This window comes from Grammomys surdaster, unplaced genomic scaffold, assembly GCF_004785775.1.
Source record: "Grammomys surdaster isolate TR1022 unplaced genomic scaffold, NIH_TR_1.0 126278, whole genome shotgun sequence".
In the NCBI taxonomy this organism is placed as follows: domain Eukaryota; kingdom Metazoa; phylum Chordata; class Mammalia; order Rodentia; family Muridae; genus Grammomys; species Grammomys surdaster.
Genome location: NW_021621078.1, coordinates 6,407,715 through 6,429,593, shown reverse-complemented (window position 1 = coordinate 6,429,593; position 21,879 = coordinate 6,407,715). Strand labels below are relative to the sequence as shown.

At 49.0% G+C, this 21,879-nt stretch overlaps 1 protein-coding gene across 3 annotated transcripts in view; it reads right to left on the bottom strand.

Annotated features, from left to right (window-relative positions):
• The window catches only part of Abr (ABR activator of RhoGEF and GTPase), a 92,027-nt gene that overhangs the window by 43,331 nt on the left and 26,817 nt on the right, over nt 1–21,879 (bottom strand). For 2 of the 3 annotated variants that reach the window (XM_028759182.1, XM_028759183.1), the window contains exons 3-8: nt 18,442–18,627; nt 11,977–12,084; nt 8,539–8,599; nt 4,354–4,406; nt 3,650–3,790; nt 1,107–1,228 (exon numbers count right to left, since the gene is read on the bottom strand). In XM_028759182.1, coding sequence (XP_028615015.1) covers nt 1,107–1,228; nt 3,650–3,790; nt 4,354–4,406; nt 8,539–8,599; nt 11,977–12,084; nt 18,442–18,627 — 671 coding nt within the window. Of the gene's footprint in view, nt 1–1,106; nt 1,229–3,649; nt 3,791–4,353; nt 4,407–8,538; nt 8,600–11,976; nt 12,085–18,441; nt 18,628–18,772; nt 18,812–21,879 lie in introns of those variants that run through there. The other variant, XM_028759184.1, reaches the window with a different exon arrangement.

Sequence of the window (21,879 nt, the reverse complement as noted above, 5' to 3'; positions counted from 1 at the left end):
CACTCTACTGAAAAGGAGTTGAAAAGGAGCTTCAGAGTTAGAGTTCAAATCCCATCTCCTCCATTTGTAGCCATGTGACCTTAAGCAACTTACTCGTCTTCTCTTTAGCTCCTGACTATGAAATAGAGAAAATAACAAACACTCTGTGAAGGTAGAAGGAAGATTAGAAATAATGTATTTGAAACATTTGTCATGCACCTGGAGTTGTGGAAGATGGCAACAAATGGCAGCAGATGTAATGAATACCCATGGAACTGCAGTTAGCAAAAACAGTCTAGTAAGGAGAGAATACTTGAGTAAATTATGACACATCCACTTAATATCATGCAGAGAAGTAAAGTGGTGTTTGTAACGACTCAGCAGTGATAAGAAAAATGCTGGCTCAGAACAGGAAAAGCCCAAGCTGGTGGCGCATGCCTCTGATGGACCAGCACCCAGGAGGCAGAAGCAGGAAGATCTCTGAGTTCAAGGCTAGCCTGGTCTACGTAGGGTGTTCCAGGACAGCCAGGGCTACATAGTGAGACCTATCTAATATATAATAATAATGTAAATGTCAAAAATAAAAAGCAGACCCCTGCACTTGGGAGGCAGAGGCAGGCAGATTTCTGAGTTCAAGAGTTCGAGGCCAGCCTGGTCTACAGAGTGAGTTCCAGGACAGCCAGGGCTACACAGAGAAACCCTGTTTCGAAAAAAAAAAAAAAAAAAAAAGCAGAGCCCCAAATCAGGCATTCTCTGTTAGTACAACAACAAGAAAAAAAGCACAAAACCATTTTTAAAAATGGGAAAGAAATACAGTAACAGAAGACTTATGCTTATGTTCAGGGAGGTTATTTTTTTCCTGCAATATATTACAACAACAACAACAACAACAACAATAGTAATAGCATGATTTCTTTTTAGAAAAGACTACATAGTGAAACAGTAACCCTGGAAATCTTAAATTTGCTGTGATATTTCTGTGTTAGCATCCCTACAGATAATAATAAGCCACCACTCCTGGCTAACATGCCTTCTTTTTTTTTTTTTTTTTTAAAGAGCAAAAAGAAGAAGAAACCCTTTGTCCAAGCCAGTTGTCCCTGACTGTGACCCAAAACCCATGTCCTCACCCTGCAGAGGTCTTCTTTAGCTTGGCACATAGTAGAACATCTGTGAAGAGAAAGACGTGCCGCAGCTTCCGGGAGCTCTCAGACACTTCCACCAGGAAGCCGTCCTTCACCAGCTGCCGAGTCTGAGGGAGAGAGCACACACCCCCACCTGCTCAAGGAGGAGAGCTTAGAGGGCCCGGCTGACTTGCACTGGCTTTAGAGTCTTGGTTGGAATCCAGACTCAGCCCTTTTTCAGCTGTGCTCTTCTCTAATCTCAGATCTATTGTCTGTGCAGCTAAGAGAATGGTGCCTGTCTCATGAAGCAGTACTCAGTGTGGACTAGCACAGTGCAGGGGCACACCATACACACACACAGTGCAGGGGCACACCATACACACACACAGTGCAGGGGCACACCATACACACACACAGTGCAGGGGCATACCATACACACACACAGTGCAGAGGCACACCATATACACACACAGAGTACAGGGGCATACCATATACACACACAGTGCAGGGGGCACACCATACACACATACAGTGCAGGGGCACATCATACACACACACAGTGCAGGGGCACACCATACACACACACAGTGCAGGGGTGCACCATATACACACACAGTACAGGGGCACATCATACACACAGTGCAGGCAGGGGCACACCATACACACAGTGCAGGGGCACACCATACACACACACAGTGCAGGGGCACATCATACACACACACAGTGCAGGAACACACCACACACACACACAGTACAGGGGCATATCACACACACAGTGCAGGGGCACACCATACACACACACAGTACAGGGGCACACCATACACACACACAGTGCAGGGGCACATCATACACACACACAGTGCAGGGGCACACCATACACACACACAGTGCAGGGGCACATCATACACACACACAGTGCAGGAACACACCACACACACACACAGTACAGGGGAATATCATACACACAGTGCAGGGGCACACCATACACACACACAGTGCAGGGGCATACCATACACACACACAGTGCAGGGGCACACCATATGCGATTGACATTCAGAGGGGCACCCTTCCCACAGCTCTCAGCAGCTTCCCCTGGATTAATAAAAACTCTCTGGAATGACTTGGTCTCTCCATCTTTGGCCGTGAATACCTCCAATCTCACATCTCCTCCCAACGGAGAGTTTGATCTACTTTCAGCTCATCCTGCTCAGCCAACCCACTCAGGTTTACCCATGCTACCTTCTCAGTAGATTCTTCAACTACGGATGAAAGGCTCTGGGATTTCCCCAAGGGGAGCTATAGTGATTGGGACAGCCAGAAGCATTTCATGCTGGTGAGACATGTATAGTTTCCTCCCTGCCACCCTCAGAGCTAGTGGGCTTCTTCAGAGCTGTCACCATCTATTCCAGCCTTCTCTGTGTGCACTATATGCTGTGTGACCTACATACACTATCGTCTGCGGGTGAGCATGCTGAAAGGATATGATTTAGACAACCAGAAACTGATAGCACTCTCTGCCTTCTAGAGACTTTTTTCAGATATCCTCAGAGTAAAATGAATTAGTGTCATTTTCTGGGATGCTGCACACCAGGGCTGGGAACTGCGTACAGACAGCTCCACGCCCCATTAGCCATCCCCCAGACCCTGTCCCTCATTACTTCCTTTCCCAGCAGACACGGGAGACTCATAAATGAAACAAAGGAGCATAAACCCAGTCAGCCTTCCCCAAATGCTACTTAATTATCTCAATCAGACCAAAGGCACTGTATCTGGGCCAGTCTGTTGACCACTGAGGGTCACCGTCTCCCAAGTTCATCACACTGTTTTCCCACTCTTCCATCAGGAAGATTCTCACACCACCCCAGGGGAGATGCAACGCCACATCTAGGTGTTTCCGAGGACGTATCATCAGCCTAGGTGGCTAAACCATGTCCAGGACTAACAATGTCCAGGACTAACCATGTCTAGTACTAGCGTTTTTCTGTGGTTGGGCTCGTTGCCTAGCTCTGGCCTACCTAGTGTGTTCATTGGGTGTCTCTTAGGGGTTCCCAGAGAGCATCATTCCAATCAGATGTGTACCAAGAATGAGGTTTCCAGAGGCCCAGCTGCTAGTTGGGGCAATGTGTGGAGTTTGACAGCCTAGTTAAGAATCTAGTTTTGACACTTTTATCTGGGGATCCCTGTGCCAGGCTCAGAGATTATCTTAACAGGTTATTATAGGGACCTATCAGACAATAGTCTTAAAGTTCTTTTTTTTTGGGGGGGGGTTGGCTTTTTCAATACAGGGTTGCTCTGTGTAGCCTTGGCCTGGAACTTGCTCTATAGATCAAGCTGGCCTCGAACTCACAGAGATCCTCCTGCCTCTGCCTCCCAAGTGTTAGAATTAAAGATGTCCACCACTACGGGCTGCCCAGCCGGTCATAAAGTTCTTAACCTAGCACCTGACATGCTATAGTTAATCAGGGTGGCCAAGGACAGCAGGTACAGGGATCTGGCCAACTGTCAACTCCTCGGTCTAGGGGTGAAACTATGCAGGGCTCAGAACTCACCTCCCCCTTGGGGGTTGTGACTGCAGTCCGGCGAGGATCAATGTCCTCATTAATGCTAGACAGAAAATTCTGGGAGATTCGGAGGGCATCCTGAAGCAGCGGATAGTCTGGGTGGTCCACAGGTGTGTGCTTCAACAGATCCTGGGAAAGGGTGGGGGCAGGGAATGAGCTGAGAGGAAATGGTTCAGGTTCAATGAGAAGACAGTGGGAACATGCAATCCTCCAAAGAATTCTGAGGGGGTACTCCCAGGACCCACACTCTACCCAGCCATTCCTGTGAAATCAGAATGGAACCTGGGTCCAGGGAACAGTGGTGTAGGCAGTCAATGTTCCTCTGATTTCTGCTGTACTCGAGTGACTCTTTTCCTAAGGGGCTGCAGCCGGGTTAAGCCATACCTCACCAAACAGCTGGGGAACCCTCCTCTACCCACTGTACAGCTGCTCCAGGGCCCTGAAGACCTTGAGGCAGGGAACAAAGCAGCAGCAAGTGTCTGCCTCCTAAGGAGTATCTGGCCAAGTATCAAGCTTAGTAGCCAAGCTATATTTAGGACGCGGCCCTGTTGGCATGGTTACCATAGGCCAGGCTGGCAAAGTCAGGGCCCAGGGACCCTCTGCCTTGTTCCCCAAATGGAGTCTTAATGACTTCAATGCCTTCACACAAAACTCCTAACCCATCTCTGGCCACAATGGGACATGACACTCACGTGCAGGACCAGGGTGCTCCGAGTGACTCGGTCAATAGGCTTGTAGAGCAGAGCTGTAGGAAGGCCGAGAAAGACAGGATGATAAAGGAGAAACTCTGGACCATGAAGCTGGACTTTTTACTCCTAACCTGTCCTGTTTCTCCAAATGAACAGTCACTTGGAAGCCAAGTGGCTTCTGTGGCAACTCATACCTCCGCTTTCACTTCGTGGAGAAGCCAAATAAAACAAACACACAGCTCTGTCCACTCAGGCTCCCTCCCCATCTGAACCTTCCTCTCCTCGCCCTGTCCTGTGCTTACTAGGCTCTCACAGCTGAAGCTCCCCTGGCCCCAGCCCCAGGCACACAGACATACCCAGGGAGGGCCTTCAGCACACTGTGGTGCCCTCGGGACTCCAGGATGACCAAAGGTACTTGCTACTTTTACAGAAGGATATGTCCCACCTGTCAGTCACTCTCAGGCACTTCCAGTCTTAGGACTGACATATCCAACTGGAAGCCACATGCTTCATTCATTCCCATTCACACATTTGGCCTCAGCTCTGTGAGAAAAGACTCTTTGTGTCCTCAAGCCCGCTGACAAAACAGGATAAGCTGAGTGGCCAAAGGGCAAGGCAGATCACCACCAAAACACTCCATCCTCAAGCCAGTGGCCAGTTGAGGAGCAAAGACTTTCTGAAGGAATTTGGGTACAGTCTTGCTACAGAAGCTGGGAAAATGCAAGGCCAGGTACGTCCCACTCTTCTGTGACCCAGACATTGAATGATGATTACTGAGATTCATCAGGGACTGGTAAGAGGCCACAGCCAGCAGCTAGCATTTTCTATGGACTGCTCTTCTCAACCTGGGGCTGGTCCTACACCTGGATCTTCAAATCCTGGAACCATGACTTTTGGCTTCCTGTCATAGGTACTCTAAAAGGCAGGATACTGGTTGAAGAAAAAGGATTCTAACTGAATGTTCCAAAGAACCTGGCCAGATCCTAAATTCCTCACACTTGGACAGTCCCCAAACCAGTCTCCCAAAGCCCTAGATACCTTGTGAAGTGTTAAGCAATCACTTCAGGGAACACCCCAAGACTCTGACAATGTGTGCTAAGCGCCCTATCTGTAGCCTTTGTTTGCTTGGCTGCTGATTAGGATCATACGTAAGCTCTTAAAAGAAATAGATGTCCCCTCTACACTTCATCGACTAAACCAAGATCTCCAAAGGAGAAAAGAGCTATTTTGCTGAGATGGATATATATTAGCAGCTGACAAATGCTGTTACTTTTTTTTTTGCAGTTCTTTCTTAACCAGCCCTTTCTAGCAAGCCCTCTGATGAGGGATGGAATGGATGGATCCATAGGTTTGGGGTGTACTGGGACAGTGAGAATAAAGCATGGGTGTGCACATGGGTCTCATCTCTGAGGATGTCTAAGGCACCCTATCCACCTGTAGCTCAGGCATCTGCACTGCAGCAGGAGAACTCATACTAGAAACACTGAGACCTCATGGCAGGCACAAGGTCAACAGACACAGGCTGGGGTGGGCCCAGAGTCCCTCCAGGAAAGATGACACTTGAAATAGCAGCTTCTGCAGCCCTCTCTGGGTCCCAGGAGAAAGAGGTTTCTGACTAATCTCAGAAGTCTGCAGAAATGGTGGATCAGGTTTCAGGGGGGGCTATTAATATGCCTGAAGTCACCTCAAGAGTCCATCTGACAGGGGCATGGGATGTATCCTGCAGTCTTGGTGTTCGATGGTCAAGGGGGATCAGGTATGTGGAAGGAAATCAGGCAAGGAGGGGTACCCCCAGTGCCTTTGTTCCCCTGGCTTCTAAGTGCTCCTCTTTGCTCCACAGGGCCCCGCTCCTTCCCTGTTCCTGGGTTCTGCAGAGCTGCCCATTCTCTACTCCTGCATCATGCTTCCCCCACTCTTCCTGGGATAGGTAACCGTGAAAGGCTACATTGTCTTGCTCATCTTTCTTCCTCCTCCAGGAAGCCTTCCCTGACCATACCTCTATAAACACCAAAAGACAGACCACCAACATGAACAAGCTGGTCTCTTACCATGTGTAATGGTACTGCCTTACGCACACTGTTTCCTGTCACTAAAAGGGGACTCAGTTTTCAGCAGTCCAATTTTATGGTGCAGAAACTCCAAGTTACTTGCCTGGAATTGGACTGCGTTCCTCATAAAAGAGTAGCAGATGGAAGGAACTCCACACAGAAGAGTTCTGGAAGAGACTTCATCTGCCCAGGTGAGTGCTCGCTGCAGAGCTAGCTCCTCGCCCTACTCCCCACTTTGAAGCAGACTTCAAAGATTATGGAATTGTGGGGACCAAAGAGACCCTGGACTCCAGGTCTCAGGTCTGCTTCATCAGGACTTTTTCCTTCTAGGGAGGGAATGGGGAGCAGAGAGCTGATCCTTTCTCCTTGTTAGAAAACCATCACAGACACTTAACTGTTCCCTCAACCAGGCCCTGCATTTCTTCCCTGACCTCTGACGGGCCATCAAGTTCCTCTGTGCCCTGGCCCCCAGCCTGTAAGATTCAGCTGACAGGCAGCACAAAGGCTGTTTCCACCATGAGCACCAGACACAGAACAAGCCATGGAAGGTGAGGGGGGGGGGAGTGGTCCTAAACAGCTCTCTAACATACAGGCCTTTAGGAAAGAACTAGAAAGCTCATCTATCATCCTTCCTCCAGCAAACTGCCACCCCCCACTCGGTTCCTGTAACAGGAGCCCCAGGTTACCACGGAGATAGGCAAGCAAAGTGACTGAGAAGGGTAAAGACAAAGCGCGTGGTAGGAGGGAATGGGAAAGGTCCTTAACCAGCTAGTTGCCTCTTTGACACATATGGGCTTACATGAGCCCCTCACCCCCCACCCCCAGAGGTGACTTAGGTCACCCCTAAGGCACTTCTTGCCTTAGAAAGTAGGGCCACCAGGTCTGGATAACTCCCTGCATGCACCTGCTCTGGTATCCTGTGAACAAGGAGCTTGGCTGATAGCACACGCCTGTCCCAGGACACCTCCTCTCCCCAGCTGAAGGAGTGGCTCAGAGGATGCTCCAGGTCCCTTCCACTGAAGTGGGTGTGTGACCTTCACAAAGCAGCAGCCGGCCACACCCCCCTCTCAAGCGGACCTTTTGCACTGAGTGCTGGGACCTGGGCTCGGGGGTTTTAGGGGCTGGAAATGCTGCTCCCAAAACCAACCAGCTCCTCCCTGCTCTCCCAAAGCCATCAGAGAGGAGGCAGCATGTGCGCGGAGCACACAATACCCTTGTTGCTCAGCATCCTCCGTGCTCACGAAACAAAGAAACTCCCAACTTCTCTCTCCTGCCCAGGCTGGCACCCTCTTGCCTTGAGGTGCAGCTGTCCAAACTCTCACTCTCTGCCTGCTCCCAGCTGCTCTTTGCCCCACCTCAGGCCTGAGGGAACAGCCTGTCACTTTCCTTGGCCTCTTCAGGAAGTTGCTCAATGCCTCTCATGCACACACATGCTAAGCTACCAGTTCCATACACTGCCTCAGGAGGACCTGGACCTTTCTAGCCTGGTCCTTCCACTTCAAAGATACTCAGTATAGCTTCTGGATTTCAACTCCAGGCAGACCACAAAGCAAATGCAAGTGGGTTCAACAATATGGCTGTCCTCCCTGTCCTGCAGCCCCTAAATCCTGCTGACCGTATTGAAGTCCATTCTAGCCAGCCCCCAGATGGCTTAAGGCATGCCACTTCCCACAGAAGAGCGCCTGGGTTACCATAGGTGCAGTTACAGCAGAAGCGAATGATGAGTAGGATTTCCATGGCAGCCTCTCTCCTTGCAGCAGGGACCTGCAGCCATTGCTCCAGGCTCCTGGCTCTCCTCAGCAGGCCAGCCACTCGGCCACCTTGCTGGCTGCTGCTGCACAACCTCCAGAATCAAGCAGCCGCTTCCTTCCGAGTGCTCATCCAACAAGGGGGAGGGCAGGAGCGTGGAGAGGCAGGAGGAGGAAGGGAGGGGAGGAGGGAGGAGGGACCAAAAGCTTGCTGGCATCCTAAGGAGGAGCACGTTTGTAGCTGGCCTGATGCCTAGGGAGGAGAAGCAGACACGCAGACACACACACACACACACACACACACAGAGGCAGGGAGGCTACCACGTTCACACAGCTCACAGTTCACTAAAACAAAGGAAGAGAACTGTAATCCAGACCACTCCCCAAAGTACCTTCCATGGTGACTGATGTATGGCTGTCCTTAGAGTCCTTGGGCCCTTTCACTTTGAGTTCCTGTGAGAGGGAGGAGAAAAATCACTACCTGTTCTGTTCCCTAGCTTCCCTCTCTTACAGCAGAGCTTGGTGAGGAGAGGGGCTCTGAAGCCCTGGGCCTAAGTAACAAGAGGCAAGAAGGCAGACTCCAAGAACCAGTCAGGACTGATTGCTACAAAGTACTGTGGCAAAAAAACAAAAAACGAAAAACAGAAACTCACCACCTCCTAAGACCTGCCCTCTGATGCCCTTGCCCCTGGAAGATGAGTGTGGCCAAGAGCAAAGACCCTCCCACTGCCAACCACCCCTCAGGGATGGGTACAAAACAGCCCCGGGAAGACAGGACTGAAGTCAGTATACACTAGGTATGCCAGCTGACCTTTGGGAATGAACACCCCTGAGCTGTGGCAGAGGGGCTCTGCATCCCTGCACAATAAACAGAGAAGAGATGGGCTTGGAGTCCACAGGGCAGTTCAAGCTGTACCCTCCCCAGACAAGGACTAACCCAGCCCCCAGAGCTGTTCACACTCCTCACTACCTCTCCTATGACAAGTGACCCAGGAGTGAGTGCTGGAAAGACTTTGATCATGAGATCAAAACCTCTTCCATCTGCTTTAGAGGAAGAGACACCCCTGCCTTTGCCAACAGGACAGTGGCTGCAACTGGAGCTGAAATGCAATCCTTACTGGGCAGTTTGAACCAGAGCCTAGAAGAGGCAAGTACTACTGAGAGACAAGGGGGCAAGGTGAGGCCAAGGTCAGATGCCCAGGTGGTACTGCCTGCTCTGCCTTGGGGGAAGGCAAGTCCCACACAGTAGAAGCTCATTTCCCGCTCTGTCTCCAGCTGTTTCTAGACAGAGAAAACCCCCAGGAACTGAGCTTGGCACGTGGGGGTTGGAGGAGCTTCTCTATGCTGAGTCTGTCTCTCACTGGTGCCTGGATTCCCTGCTTTAAGGGATTTTGGTCCACACCCCCTCCAGTGTAGCCTAGAGGTATGAAATCACTGCTGCTGCAGAGGAGAAGGGCCTAATTGCAGTAATTAAGTGGCAGCGCCAGCAGGAAGCATCAGCGTCATCGTACTGAGTCAAGATGAGCAGCCACCTGGCAGAGGGCCATGGGTCTGGCTCTGTCCTCTGGGACAGGCTTTGGGTGTCGGAGTGGGGGAGCTCGATGCACTGATGCAGCAGAGTGGAAGCAGGGGTGCTTATGCATAGATGCACAGAGAATAAGCAGTCAGCCAGGCAAAAAGGGGACTGCATAGTCTCTGGACCCTCTGGGTACCTGGGGCCATAGCAGAGCCACTGTGAACACATATCAGAGAGTCCAGCTGGATGTTGAGAGGAAGCATCAATTCTCCAGACTCATGATTTCAACAAGAGGGATGTCCCCACCCTTGTCCCATCTGTCTTCCCACAGGGGTCCATAGCTATCGGATCCAGGGATCTGAGAGAAGATGCTGAGCACAAGCCTTCTCTTGGTGCTTCCCGTCCATCCGTCTGGAAACTGAAAGGAGCTCATGTTTCCAGAGTGAAGCATCAGCTCCATGTGCCTGCACACCAAACCTTCAAGTTCCCAGTTGCTTCTTCTAATAATCAAACTGTCAGTTTCCCTTTCTCTTTCTAAAACTGACTTTTATTTACCTATTTAGGAACACACACTCTCTCTTCTCTTTTCCTCCTTCCTTCCTCTCTCTCTCTTAAGACAGGGTCTCACTACCTATATAGCCCTGACTGGCCTGGAAGTGGCTATATAGACCAGACTAGCCTTGAACTCACAGAGATCCACTTGCCTCTGCCTCCTGGGAACTGGGATTGAGAGGCATTCATAATCACATCTTCATCTCCACCTTCCCAACTGCTGTGTGATTCTCTAGATCAGCTTAGGTATGACCTGGAATTCCAACAGTTTTGAGGAATTATGTGTCTCCTTTTTCTAGCACCAAAGCCAGGGAAAGGGGTGCTTCAAGGCAGGACTTCCAAAACTACAGAAGTACCCCCTACCCCTAGCTCCTTCTAAAGCAGAGGGTCTCTTGTCCTGAGCTGAGTGCTGCCTCCAAAGCCAGTGGCTTGACTGTCATGGGAGCCGCTGGATACAGAATGAGCTGAACTGAAGGACCTTAGACTACCAGCCTCTCCCTGCCACTTCCTGGACAGAAGCCCCAAAGCCACGTGAGGCATGGAGATGCACACCTATAACCCTAGCACCCAGGAGGCAGAGGTAGGAGGCCAGCCTGGGCTAAATAGGGAGTTCCAGGCCAGGCAAGGCTACATGGTAAGATCTTGTCTCAAAAACAAAATGAAATAATAACAGCAACACAAGAAGTGCCAATGGCAGGTGATTTCATACCTCTACCACACATGTATGTGCAGGCGGGGAAGACTTAGCTGTGGAGTAGGGACAGGCATGTTTCTGGCCAAAGGGGTCTAGGGCTTCTGTTCTTAACTGCCCCTGGTTGACTCCGTGAGACTGCAGTCTCATATGCTTAGTACCTTTCCAAACTACTCAGTCCATAGTTCCTCACACTTCCCTTTCTGATGGTAAATCAAGAGCCTGTCAGAATATAAACTCCTGCTCCTGATCTACCCTCCCCTTTTGAATCAGAAGATCCAGGCCATCAGGGCACATGCCTGTAATCCCAGAACTCAGGAGACTGAGGAAGGAAGACTGGTCTCAGCTGTACAGAGTGAGAGAGTGATATAGGGTGGTGGGGGTGGGTGGTGGGGGTGGGTGGTGGGGGTAGAGGGATGGGGTGGGGGTGATACTCAAGGAGAAGAGAGGAGAAAAGGAGCAAGCTCTCCAAGAAAGGAAGAACCTGGACATCTGCATATTAAATAGTGGCCCTGGTGATTTCTTTTTAAAAATTATGTGTATACGTGTATAACTGTGTGTGCATATGTCCACCTGACTACAGGTCCTGAGAAGGCCAGAGGATCAGATCTGCAGCTGGAATTACAAGTAGGCACTCAACTTGGGTGCTAGGAACACAACTTGTGCAAGAACAGTAGGAACTTTTAATTGCCAGACCATCATCTTTCCACCTCACCCCCATCAAGTTTTGAGATGAGCAGGGCCAGTCCAGACAGCTCATTCCATAGGAGAGGAAACAAAGGTCAAATGTCAGAAAGTCACTTGGGAAAGTCATGGGGAATGTTGCCCCCCTCCTTATTTTTTTCCCTCCTCCGTTCCACTTTCTAATCTGAAAAAATAAGTCAAACCAATCGATATTCTTATATTAAGAGAAAAAATGTCAGTTGCAAGAAAGCAAATGTCAGGGTGAGCATTATTGTGGTGAACAGCTTCCCTGGGGCAGGAAAGGGAGGAGATCCATAGACTTAGAGGCTTCTCAGACTGTTTCCAGAGCCCAGGATGGATGGGGTGGCTGTGGGGAGAACTGCGTACCTCAGAGATCTTCTGGAACTGGTTGTTGGATTGGCTGCACTTCTCAGCTGTCTCCAGAGCGACTTTATAGTTATCCACAAATGCTTTGTACACGCCAAGCTGGCTGGCCTGCAGGGAGGAGACAGAGGAAATGAGGAGTAGGGGGTGGAGGGAGAGTTAGTGAAAGCTTAACCTGAGCTCCTGGAGCCCCCTTAGCACTCAGAACCTCTAACTCAGCTCCAAAGGGCTTGCTGGAAACCAGGGGAAGGCAGAGATGAACATATTACAGTACCCCTTTGAACTTGACAGTTTCCATGGAAACTGGCTCAGCCAATAAGGGTAACAAGGTGGTACTGGGAGTGAGGAGGGCAGGGCAGGGCTTTGTTAGCATGCCAGAAATTCAACTTATCCCAACACTTGGTTTTATGTACTGTTGTTTTTTTGTTTTGTGTTTTGTTAGTTTTCCCTTTAGCACCATCAAGGTCTCCCAGGGCTTGAAGCCTCTCAATGCCTCACACCTCTTCTACATCGTGTAATTAAAACAGAGCATGGGAGACAAAGCAGCAGGGTGAGCACGAGGAGCTTGCTCAGCCCCTTCTCCTCACTGAGTCCCTAAGGTTCTGTCCCCACGTTCTCAGCCTCCAGGGAGCCAGACCCCTGCTCACTATACACCTAATGCCAGCTGCACCCTAACTCGTCCCGACAGGCAAAAGCCTTGCTGCCCCTAGATGCAGAGATGGGCCCATCGCCCTTTTTCTCTAAAAGGAAAACTGAGGCTTGTTAATTTAATTACTTCAGTATTTCTGACGAGCCTTCTCTGGGTTGGGTAAAAGTATTTTCTCCCGAGAGAACAAAAAGTAGGCATGCAAATTAAAGCTATAATGTGTGATTCCAAGCCCATCTGAAGAGTCAAAATTTAGAGTCTAATGGCACTGAGCTTTAGTTCCAGCCCTCAGACTATAGTGTAAGTCAATACAATCAATTTGTCAATAACTAATCAAACTGACCATAGGTACAACTTCAGCCTATGGCTTAGCAAATCTACCATTAGCACAAAACACAACATCATGTTGCCTAATACAGTGGTCATGAGTCACATACAAATACTGAACATGTACAACGTGGCCACTGCAAACTGACATATGCCACATGTATAAACTCCACATTGGGAGCAGAGGCAGATGGGTCGCAAGACCAATATGGTTTACATAGCTACTTCCCCAGCTGAGAATACACGGTGAGAACCTGTTTCAACAAAACAAACAAACAAACAAACAAACAACAACAAATCCACACTAGATTCCAAAGACCCAGTATATAAAAGAGGATATAAATTATCTCCTACATATACTTCCCTTTTTTCATTTTTTTTGAAGCAGGAGTATTCCAGGCCGACCTCAGACTTGCTATGTAGTTGAGTATGACCTTAAACTACTGATCCACTTGCCTACCTTCTAAGTCCTGATTAGAGTGTACATCATGGTACCTAGCCTCCCCAGCAATTATTTTTTAATTTACTTTATTCTGTATGTGTGAATGTTTTACCTGCATATATGTCTGTGTACCATGTTATAGGCAGTTGTAAGCCATAGAACTTGGGTACTGGAAACCAAATCTGAGTCCTCTAGATGAGCAGGAAGCACTCTTAACTGTTCAGCTATCACCCCAACCTTTTGAAAATTTTTATTATCTGTATACGTATGATAGGAGTGTGTGCAAGTACCCATGTGCTGCAGCAGGCAGGCCAGAAAGCAACTTCTAGGGTCTGGAGAAACGGCTCAATAGTTAAGAGCACTGGGTGCTCTCCCAAAGGACCCAGATTCAATTCCTAGCACCCACATGGTGGCTCACAACTGGCTCTGGTCCCAGGGGATCTAAAACCCTCTTCTAGCTTCAGCTGACAGATGTGTGGTGGACAAACATACATTCAGGCAGACACTCATACACGTACACTGATAGGAGTCAGTTATATCCACTATTGTGTCAGCCAGGGCTTGAACTCAGGCAATCAGCTAGTAGCCACTGAGTCGCCTCCCCAGCTCTGTCTGTCTGTCGTCTGTCTGTGTGTCCTGCTTTCTTTCTCTCTGGTTTTACAGTACTGCCCAGATAGCCTCGAATGCCTGGGGCCCAGTGATCCTTCAGCTTAGCCTTCCTAGTAGCAGAAGAACAAGCAGGCACTGCCACACCCATCTTGGATTTGTTTGTTTTCTGGGTTCCTGGAGATCAAACCCAGAGCACTGGGTATGGGAAGCAACCGTATTACCATAGAGCTACTTCCAGTCTTTACTTTTAAAAACTGTGGTTCCTGATTGCAAACACAGCTCCGTGCTAGAGTTTCCCTATATGCGTGAGGCCCTGGGTTCAAACTCCAGCACTGCTTAAAAACAAACAAACAAACCATGGTTACTAGGACATTTCAAATTATATATGTGGAACCAGCAAGACAGTTCAGCGGGTAAAATAGTTTATTGCATTGAGTTCAGTTCCTGAACCCAAAGAATCAACTCCTGAAAGTTGCCTCTGACCTCTACGCATGCACCATGGCCACACACCTCCATCTACACTCTCTCACACACATAATAATGAAATAACTAAAAATTGTATGTGGCCGGCAACCTATTTCCATTGGCTCTGGAAAAATCTGGACATGCCTGTGCCCCAGGAGATCTGACCAAGGACACTCACGGCCCCCAACTTCTTCCTCACAGTAGGAGAGGTGAACAAAGGTTTTCAAGCACAGGAACTCGGACAAACACAGTTCAGATGAATGAACACACGCATCAGAGCAAATGTGACCAGACTGCAAAATGTACACATATACACACTCGCACATTTTAAAAGTGCATGCAGTACCATGAGAATATGAAAGTATCAAAAATACAAACCGCACACTACGCGGCTCCACATCAAATTCCCAGCAAGCTGCTTCAGAGAAGAGGGTAAAGGAAGAGTAGACTCTCCTTCATTTGTAATACTTTGCAATTTTTGTTTTGTTCATTGTTTATGAGAGAGGGTCTCATGTAGCCCAGGCTAGCCTCAAATTCTCTATGTAGCCAGAGATGACCTTGAGCTCCCGATCTTTCTGTTCCCACCTCCCAAGTGCTGGCATTAACAGATGTGCAGCACCAGGCCTACACCTAGCTCCTTTTTTCTTTCCATTCTGAGACAACGTCTCACTAAGTTGCCCAGTCTGGCCTTGAACTTGGAATTCTCCTGCCTCAGCCTCCTGGCTAAAACTTAGATATCTTTTTTATTAGAAAGTTTTACTAGGAGAGGGGCTGGCAAGATGACTCATCAGGCAAAGGTGCCTGAGCCACACAAGCCTGGTAACCTGAATTTGATCCTCAGAGTCCATGTAATGGTAGAATGAGAACGGATTCTATACACCCATCCCAGCTCACCCATACACAGTATCCACACATACACAGCTGCTGCAGCTGCTGCTGATAGTTTTATAAGGGGGGGGGGAGGAAGAAGAGGATGAAATAGAAAAGTAATAGAGAAAAGGAAAGGTTTGGTATTTCTCTGACGACTCTCATCTGTTACACTGAGAGCTGCAGACCCAGCTATCTACCCATATCTAGACCCATTATCCTCTAGATTTTCTGCTTTAAGATTTTCCCAATAAAGTAGCAAGAGAACACAGCTGCTGCAGGCTTCCTTGGGGGCTTCCCCTTCCAACCAAGGGAAGTGCACTGCTCCTGTGCCTCCTTAAGACCAATCAGTTCCCTAAAGAACCCATGTTCCTTCAGGACACACAAAGGCTGGGAGCCAGGGGCAGGTCCCTGGAGCCACCCAGGGAGGAGACAGAAGCTAGTGAGGCTGCCCTTGAGACCAGGAAGCCAGAGAGGAGCGTGTGGACTAGGGTGCTGGGGAGAAGAAAGGCCCAAGCACTGCAATCTCAGAAAGAAAAGCTCCTGGGAAAGGGGCAGAGGGGTCAAAGTGCACTTTTTTTCTAGGAAACCCTTAACAGTAAGTGCTCTAAGGCAGAGATGTCCCAGACACTTCCAAACCCAGCACAAATCACAGCCTTCCAGGAAGGGCTCTTGAACCCTCTATCCTCATAACTTCTTTATCTTCTCCTTCTTTGAGACAGCGTCTCCTGTATCTGGCCTCAAACTCACTACCTAGCCAAGGTTAAGCATGAACTTCTGATCCTCCTGCCTTTTGCTTCCAAAGTACTAGGATTACAGGTGTGGCTAACCACGCCCAGTTTTATTTAGATCGAGCTACCGGCTTTCAGCTAGCTTGGCAAACAAACGCTCAAGCAGCTGACACACACCCTGTTGTCTACTCTGTTACCATGAGAAAGATAAAGCATGAATACCTGTGTTGCTACCCTCTTGTGATCCAGAAGCCACCTGTGTGCAGTGGTCTTGGGCCATGCCAGGTACATTCATCTCCATAGTTACCCGAGGCTGGAAGGCCAGAGGCCCAGCCTGCCAGGGTCATTAACTGGGAAGCGCAGGTTGCTTGGAAACAGGAGTTTGGCATTGGAATGATCTCATAAAACAAACAGCAGAGATGCTAATTCTCCTCTCTTGGTAATGGATAATCAAATACCCAGAGACTTCAGCCGAAATAAACTGCCTCCAGATGCCTGGCTTGCCCTGGGTCCACCCAGCCCTCACAGAGCATGCAGCCTCAGGGTGGCAGACGACAACAGTTCATGATGCTGGGAGGGGCAGGGGTTGGGAAGCACATTCCTAACCAGACCTGAGACCAAGGGGACTCTTTTTTTTTTTTTTAAAGATTTATTTATTTATTATATATGAATACACTGTAGATGTTTTTCAGACACACCAGAAGAGGGCATCAGATCTCATTACAGATGGTTGTGAACCACCATGTGGTTGCTGGGATTTGAACTCAGGACCTCTGGAAGTGCAGTCAGTGCTCTTAACCACTGAGCCATCTCTCCAGCCCCCCAAGGGGACTCTTGAGTCAGAACATACAGACACACTGATAAAGCTATTTAGGCTCACACCCGTAATCCCAGCACTTGGGAGACTGAGATGGAAGAATTGCTTCAAGTTCAAGTTCATCCTGGGATATAGAGACCCTGCACTAAAAACCATAGAAACAATCAAACTGGAGAGCTCTTCCATTCTGCTCTGTCCACCTACCCTCTCACCAGAGCTAGTGCTCTGTATCTGTGAGAGCTGAGTAGAGGTGGCCCCCATGTCAATCACCTCAGACTTCCGTGGACAGGAAAAGATCACTAGATATTTACCATCTCTGCACCAGGGGAAGCAGTTGGGTCCCCAACTACCAGAACTATAACATTCTGGAAAACAACACCTCTTGAGTACTTCTTCCTAAAACAACAGTAATGAGAACAGTGACAGCAGCAAGCGTTTTCAGGAGTTAACTCACTCCTGCAATAATCCAGTTGCCTATTGGTACCCCTCTTCATGGAGGAGGAAGCTGAGAACAGGGCGGTAGGCTATCACAGGACCAGGACCATCTGTGGCAAAGCCAGGACTCAAACCCAGCTGGGACCTAGCTCTGGTTGTGCTTGTTCCTACAACATTTGTGACCTTTAAAACATGGCTGCCAGGGCACAGGTATCTCCTGCAACACTCAAGTTCTCTCAGCCCCAATCAAGGTCACAATGTGTCTATCCATCATCCACTTGTTCATCCACCAGTGGGGTCCATTAGTTCTGAGTCTAATGAGAAGAAAATACAAATTGTTTCAGAGTTTATACTGGGGAGCGGGGGGGGGGGGGGCCAGTGAGAATGGGAAAGACAGGTGCTTTTTAAATAAGTGTTCATAAGGGACAAACACAGGGCCTTGAAAGGCTTTTCTGAGGTCATTTCAACTTGGGAACTGACAGAGAGAACCCAGGTAAATGAGGAAAGCCATTTACGGTCTACAGAGGTCAGGAAGTGCCTTGGTCTAAGAAGGCTCAGGCAGAGCTAAGGGAGAAGGTGTCATGGAAGCCTTGGCAACAAGAGAACATCTGTGAACATCCTCCAACATTAAGCCTGCGCTCTTCTATGAGCAGTAGCAGGTAACACCGGCTGCTGGTACTCTCTGCTCTGGAATCAACCGTTAGTTAGGACCATATCCGTCCAACTGCTTCACTTTGTAAAGGCAGCACTGCAATGCAATGGCCTCACAAGGTCTCAGTGAGCATCATCCTCCTACAGCCTGACACACGCTTCTCTGTCCATGGAGTGACAGAGGGGCCTGCATTCTGGCAGAGGAAGCTCCACTCCAGTGCTCAAAGGACCCTCATGCAGACGAAGGCAGCATTCCTCAGAAACATTCACACATAGAACCTGGCTCCACTGCTATCCCTAGAAGCACTTTCAGGGATCCACTAGGATGGGGCTGGGGTTGAGGATCAAAGTCCAGTTAACCCAAAGAACCGAGGCCCAAACTGGCCTCTAAGGGCTTGGAGATGACCCAGGCCTCAGGCTAGAGTGACCAGTTCTAACACCAGTCTGTCACAGAGACATGCCCTCATGGGAAACTCACCAGTTTCTGGAAAAGATGGCCCATGGTGACCTGGCTGTCCCACTGCTGCACCTTGGGGCAGAGGTTGTCATAGAACTCCTTGTGGATCTCGTAGATGTCCTGGATCTTGTAGAAGATGGTCTCAATCTGCTGGATTGTGAGCACAGGCTGGGAGGTGGTGGCTGTGGCCTTCAGGGGTTTCATGGGCTAAAGAGGAAGAGGGAAGAGGAACAAAGTGCAAAGGTGGTGATGAATGAACAGAGTGTGGGCAGGTCCCGGGCAGATTGTGACACTGATTAACATGCAGCGATGCCCAAGTCCTGCCTAGACAGGGCCGCTGAAGGCAGAGTACCTGAAACATGACTTCTCAGAGCTGTTGTCACAGGTCCCAACAAGCATAGGCAGAGAGGGGGAACCTGACAGCAGCAATCTGCCACAGCAGCCACAGCACAACCTTTCTCCAACCTTGGCTCACAACCCCTGGCTCGTGTGTGTTCACTGGTCCATTGAACAGGTCCCTAGTCTCTTCCACAATGGCCTCATGGCCCAGTCATAAGCCTCTTTGTCATGCTTCAGTGGAAGACAGCGTTGCCTGGGAGGCCAGCTCCTTAAGCTGCTTCCTTTTGAGAAACAGGAGGTAGTTCTAGTACTCGGGAGGTAAAACCAAAATGAGACTCAAGACTAGCTTAAGCCAGGTCTGTACTGGTAGTACTCCAGAGGCTGAGGCAGGAGGACTGCAGGCCAGCCCGGGCAACACAGTGAGAGCTAGTCTCAAAAAGAAACCAATGCTAACTCAGAAAGGAGCAGGTACACACATGCCACCCTCCTACTTCCCACATCTGTGGCAGACATGCAGACATTACTAAGCGAGCATGATGATCTTTCCCACTGAGTGTGGTTCTGGTCTCAAGACTCTTTCTCAATGCCTGTTGACAAGAAAAATGAAAGCAACCAGTCATCCTGGCTCATCTATACTGAGATCAGTAGGGCCCTCAGTGGAAGGGGCAGTGACTGACGGTAAGTCAGCACCATTCCAAGCACTGCCTGGGGTAATGGGGCTTGGGTTCATTGTCTTTAGAAAGAGCCTTTGTTATTTTCTAAATCACCCACAATGAGGCTGAGCACCATGGTGCATGCCTGTGGTTCTAGTTGCAGAAGAGGCTGAGGCAGGAGGATTGTATAACCCCTGGTGTTTGATGACAGCCTGGAAAACAAAAAGAAACCCCATCTCAAATTTTTAAAAGTGAATACACAAATAAAATAAACATAAATAGCTGAGTATGGTGGTGGCGGTGGCGCACGCCTTTAATCCCAGCACTTGGGAGGCAGAGGCAGGCGGATTTCTGAGTTCAAGGCCAGCCTGGTCTACAGAGTGAGTTCCAGGACAGCCCGGGCTACACAGAGAAACTCTGTCTTGAAAAACCAAAAAAAAAAAAAGAAAGAAAGAAATGAAATATGGGCAGGAAGGCTACAATACCCGAAGGAGAGCAGCCTACATTAGCTATGATTACTATTACCTGAAGGCAGTATGGAAAGGGCTCTCCAATAGCCATTTTCCCTGCAGCCCTGGGAGAGGTGGGGAGATGACAGAGTCAGCATGGACTCACCAGGGCTGTCAGCGACTTACAGGATGAGGTCCTGAGCTGACTAACAAGAGAAGCATTCTAGGAGAGTGGGATCATCAACAGCTGAGGTGCTGGGCCATGGGATCACCTATGCCAAGGGAAACAGAGCTACCACTGGCTCCTTCAGTGCTATGACAACCAACCTGGGTTGGTCACAGAAGCCAGCCTTCCAGCCCAACTGTAGTCCATCTTCCTTCTGACAGTGGCTAAGCCCAAATCTGTCCACAAGAGGAAGTCTCATATATCCAGACAATGTCCGACTGTTGACTTCCTTTGTCCTCCACATTCTACAACGTTCAGAAACAAGACAAAGCTGGGCCCAAGAAGACCCGCTGACCCTGTTGGCACTAGAACCAAGTAATCTTTATTACCAAATCCTTGCTAAAAAACAGGATGGGATTCGATCTGGGTCAGACCAAGCAGTGTGAGCGGCAGCCAGACTCAGCCATTTACTAGTCGAGAGCAAGTCACTCCCCATTTCTGGGTGTATCATCACTTCACTAGCAGGCTCATGTGTGGGACTGAAGCGGTATTACCTTCACAAAAGAACCAACAGGACAGTTGAATCTCAAAAGTCACACATTATATAAAGTATCTATCTAGGGGCTGGAGAGACAACTCAGTGGTTAAGACTGCTTCCGGATCATGCAGGGGACGTGGGATCAGTCCTCAGCACGCACATGGTGGCTCACAATCACCTGTAACTCTGGTTCCAGAGGACCTGGTGTCCTCCTCTTGCCTCTAGTTTGTGCATGCATGCACATAAACTCTTGCAGACACATACACATAAAGATAGTAAATATTTAAAAAATAATGAAGTATCTAAGTACATACTTGGCATCTAGAAGGCAACCAATATTATTATTCATCCTATGAATAATGAACCAAGCACCAAACATAAGACCAATCCCCAACACCCAGTGGTGTGCCTGGAACACATACAACCCCAGTCCTCATGGGGTTTCCAATCTAGCAGAGGAGACAAAGGAAACACGAGTAAATAATCAGACATGAAATTATGCACACCAGTAAGTGCGATGAAGAAAATAAGGAGAGGACTACCTAAGGCAGGGTGGTGAGAAGGCTCCTCCAAAGAGGGGAGGGACCTTTACTCTGAGATAGAAACATGGGGCCAGAGGGAATTGTACTCATCAACATTTCCTTGAAGACTGAACTGGAGTCAGAACCAGTCTTGGTGAGAGACAAGGGCTGAAGGTCACCAGGCCTATATACAGTGTACATACTCAGGAGGAGGAGGAGGGCTGAGCAGGGCTGGATGGAGCACAGGAGTGTGTTTATGCAGAGGGGAGTATGGTTTTGACAGAATGACTGGCCGTGCAATGACCCAGCATTCTGTAGAGCCACGAGTGACAGAAGCCCAGTACGCAGGAGATGATTTTGGTGATCCATGATCTCCATTCTTGAGAACATCAGACACTTTGAAAAATGGACTGTTGCTGGGCAGTGGAGGCGCATGCCTTTAATCCCAGCACTTGGGAGGCAGAGGCAGGTGGATTTCTGAGTTCGAGGCCAGCCTGGTCTACAGAGTGAGTTCCAGGACACCCAGGACTACACAAAGAAACCCTGTCTCAGAAAAATCTTAAAAAAAGAAAGAAAGAAAGAAAGAAAGAAAGTAAGAAAGAAAGAAAGAAAGAAAGAAAGAAAGAAAGAAAGAAAGAAAGACAGACAAATGGACTGTAACAAACCAAAAAATTTGGTGGCCAGCCTGAGGCAGGATATTTCCCCCAACTTGGATATACTGGAGCAGCTAAGAAAAGGCTTTGTGGAGGAGGTACAAGTTTAAGTAATGGGGCCTCTGAAGTTGGTGAGATCT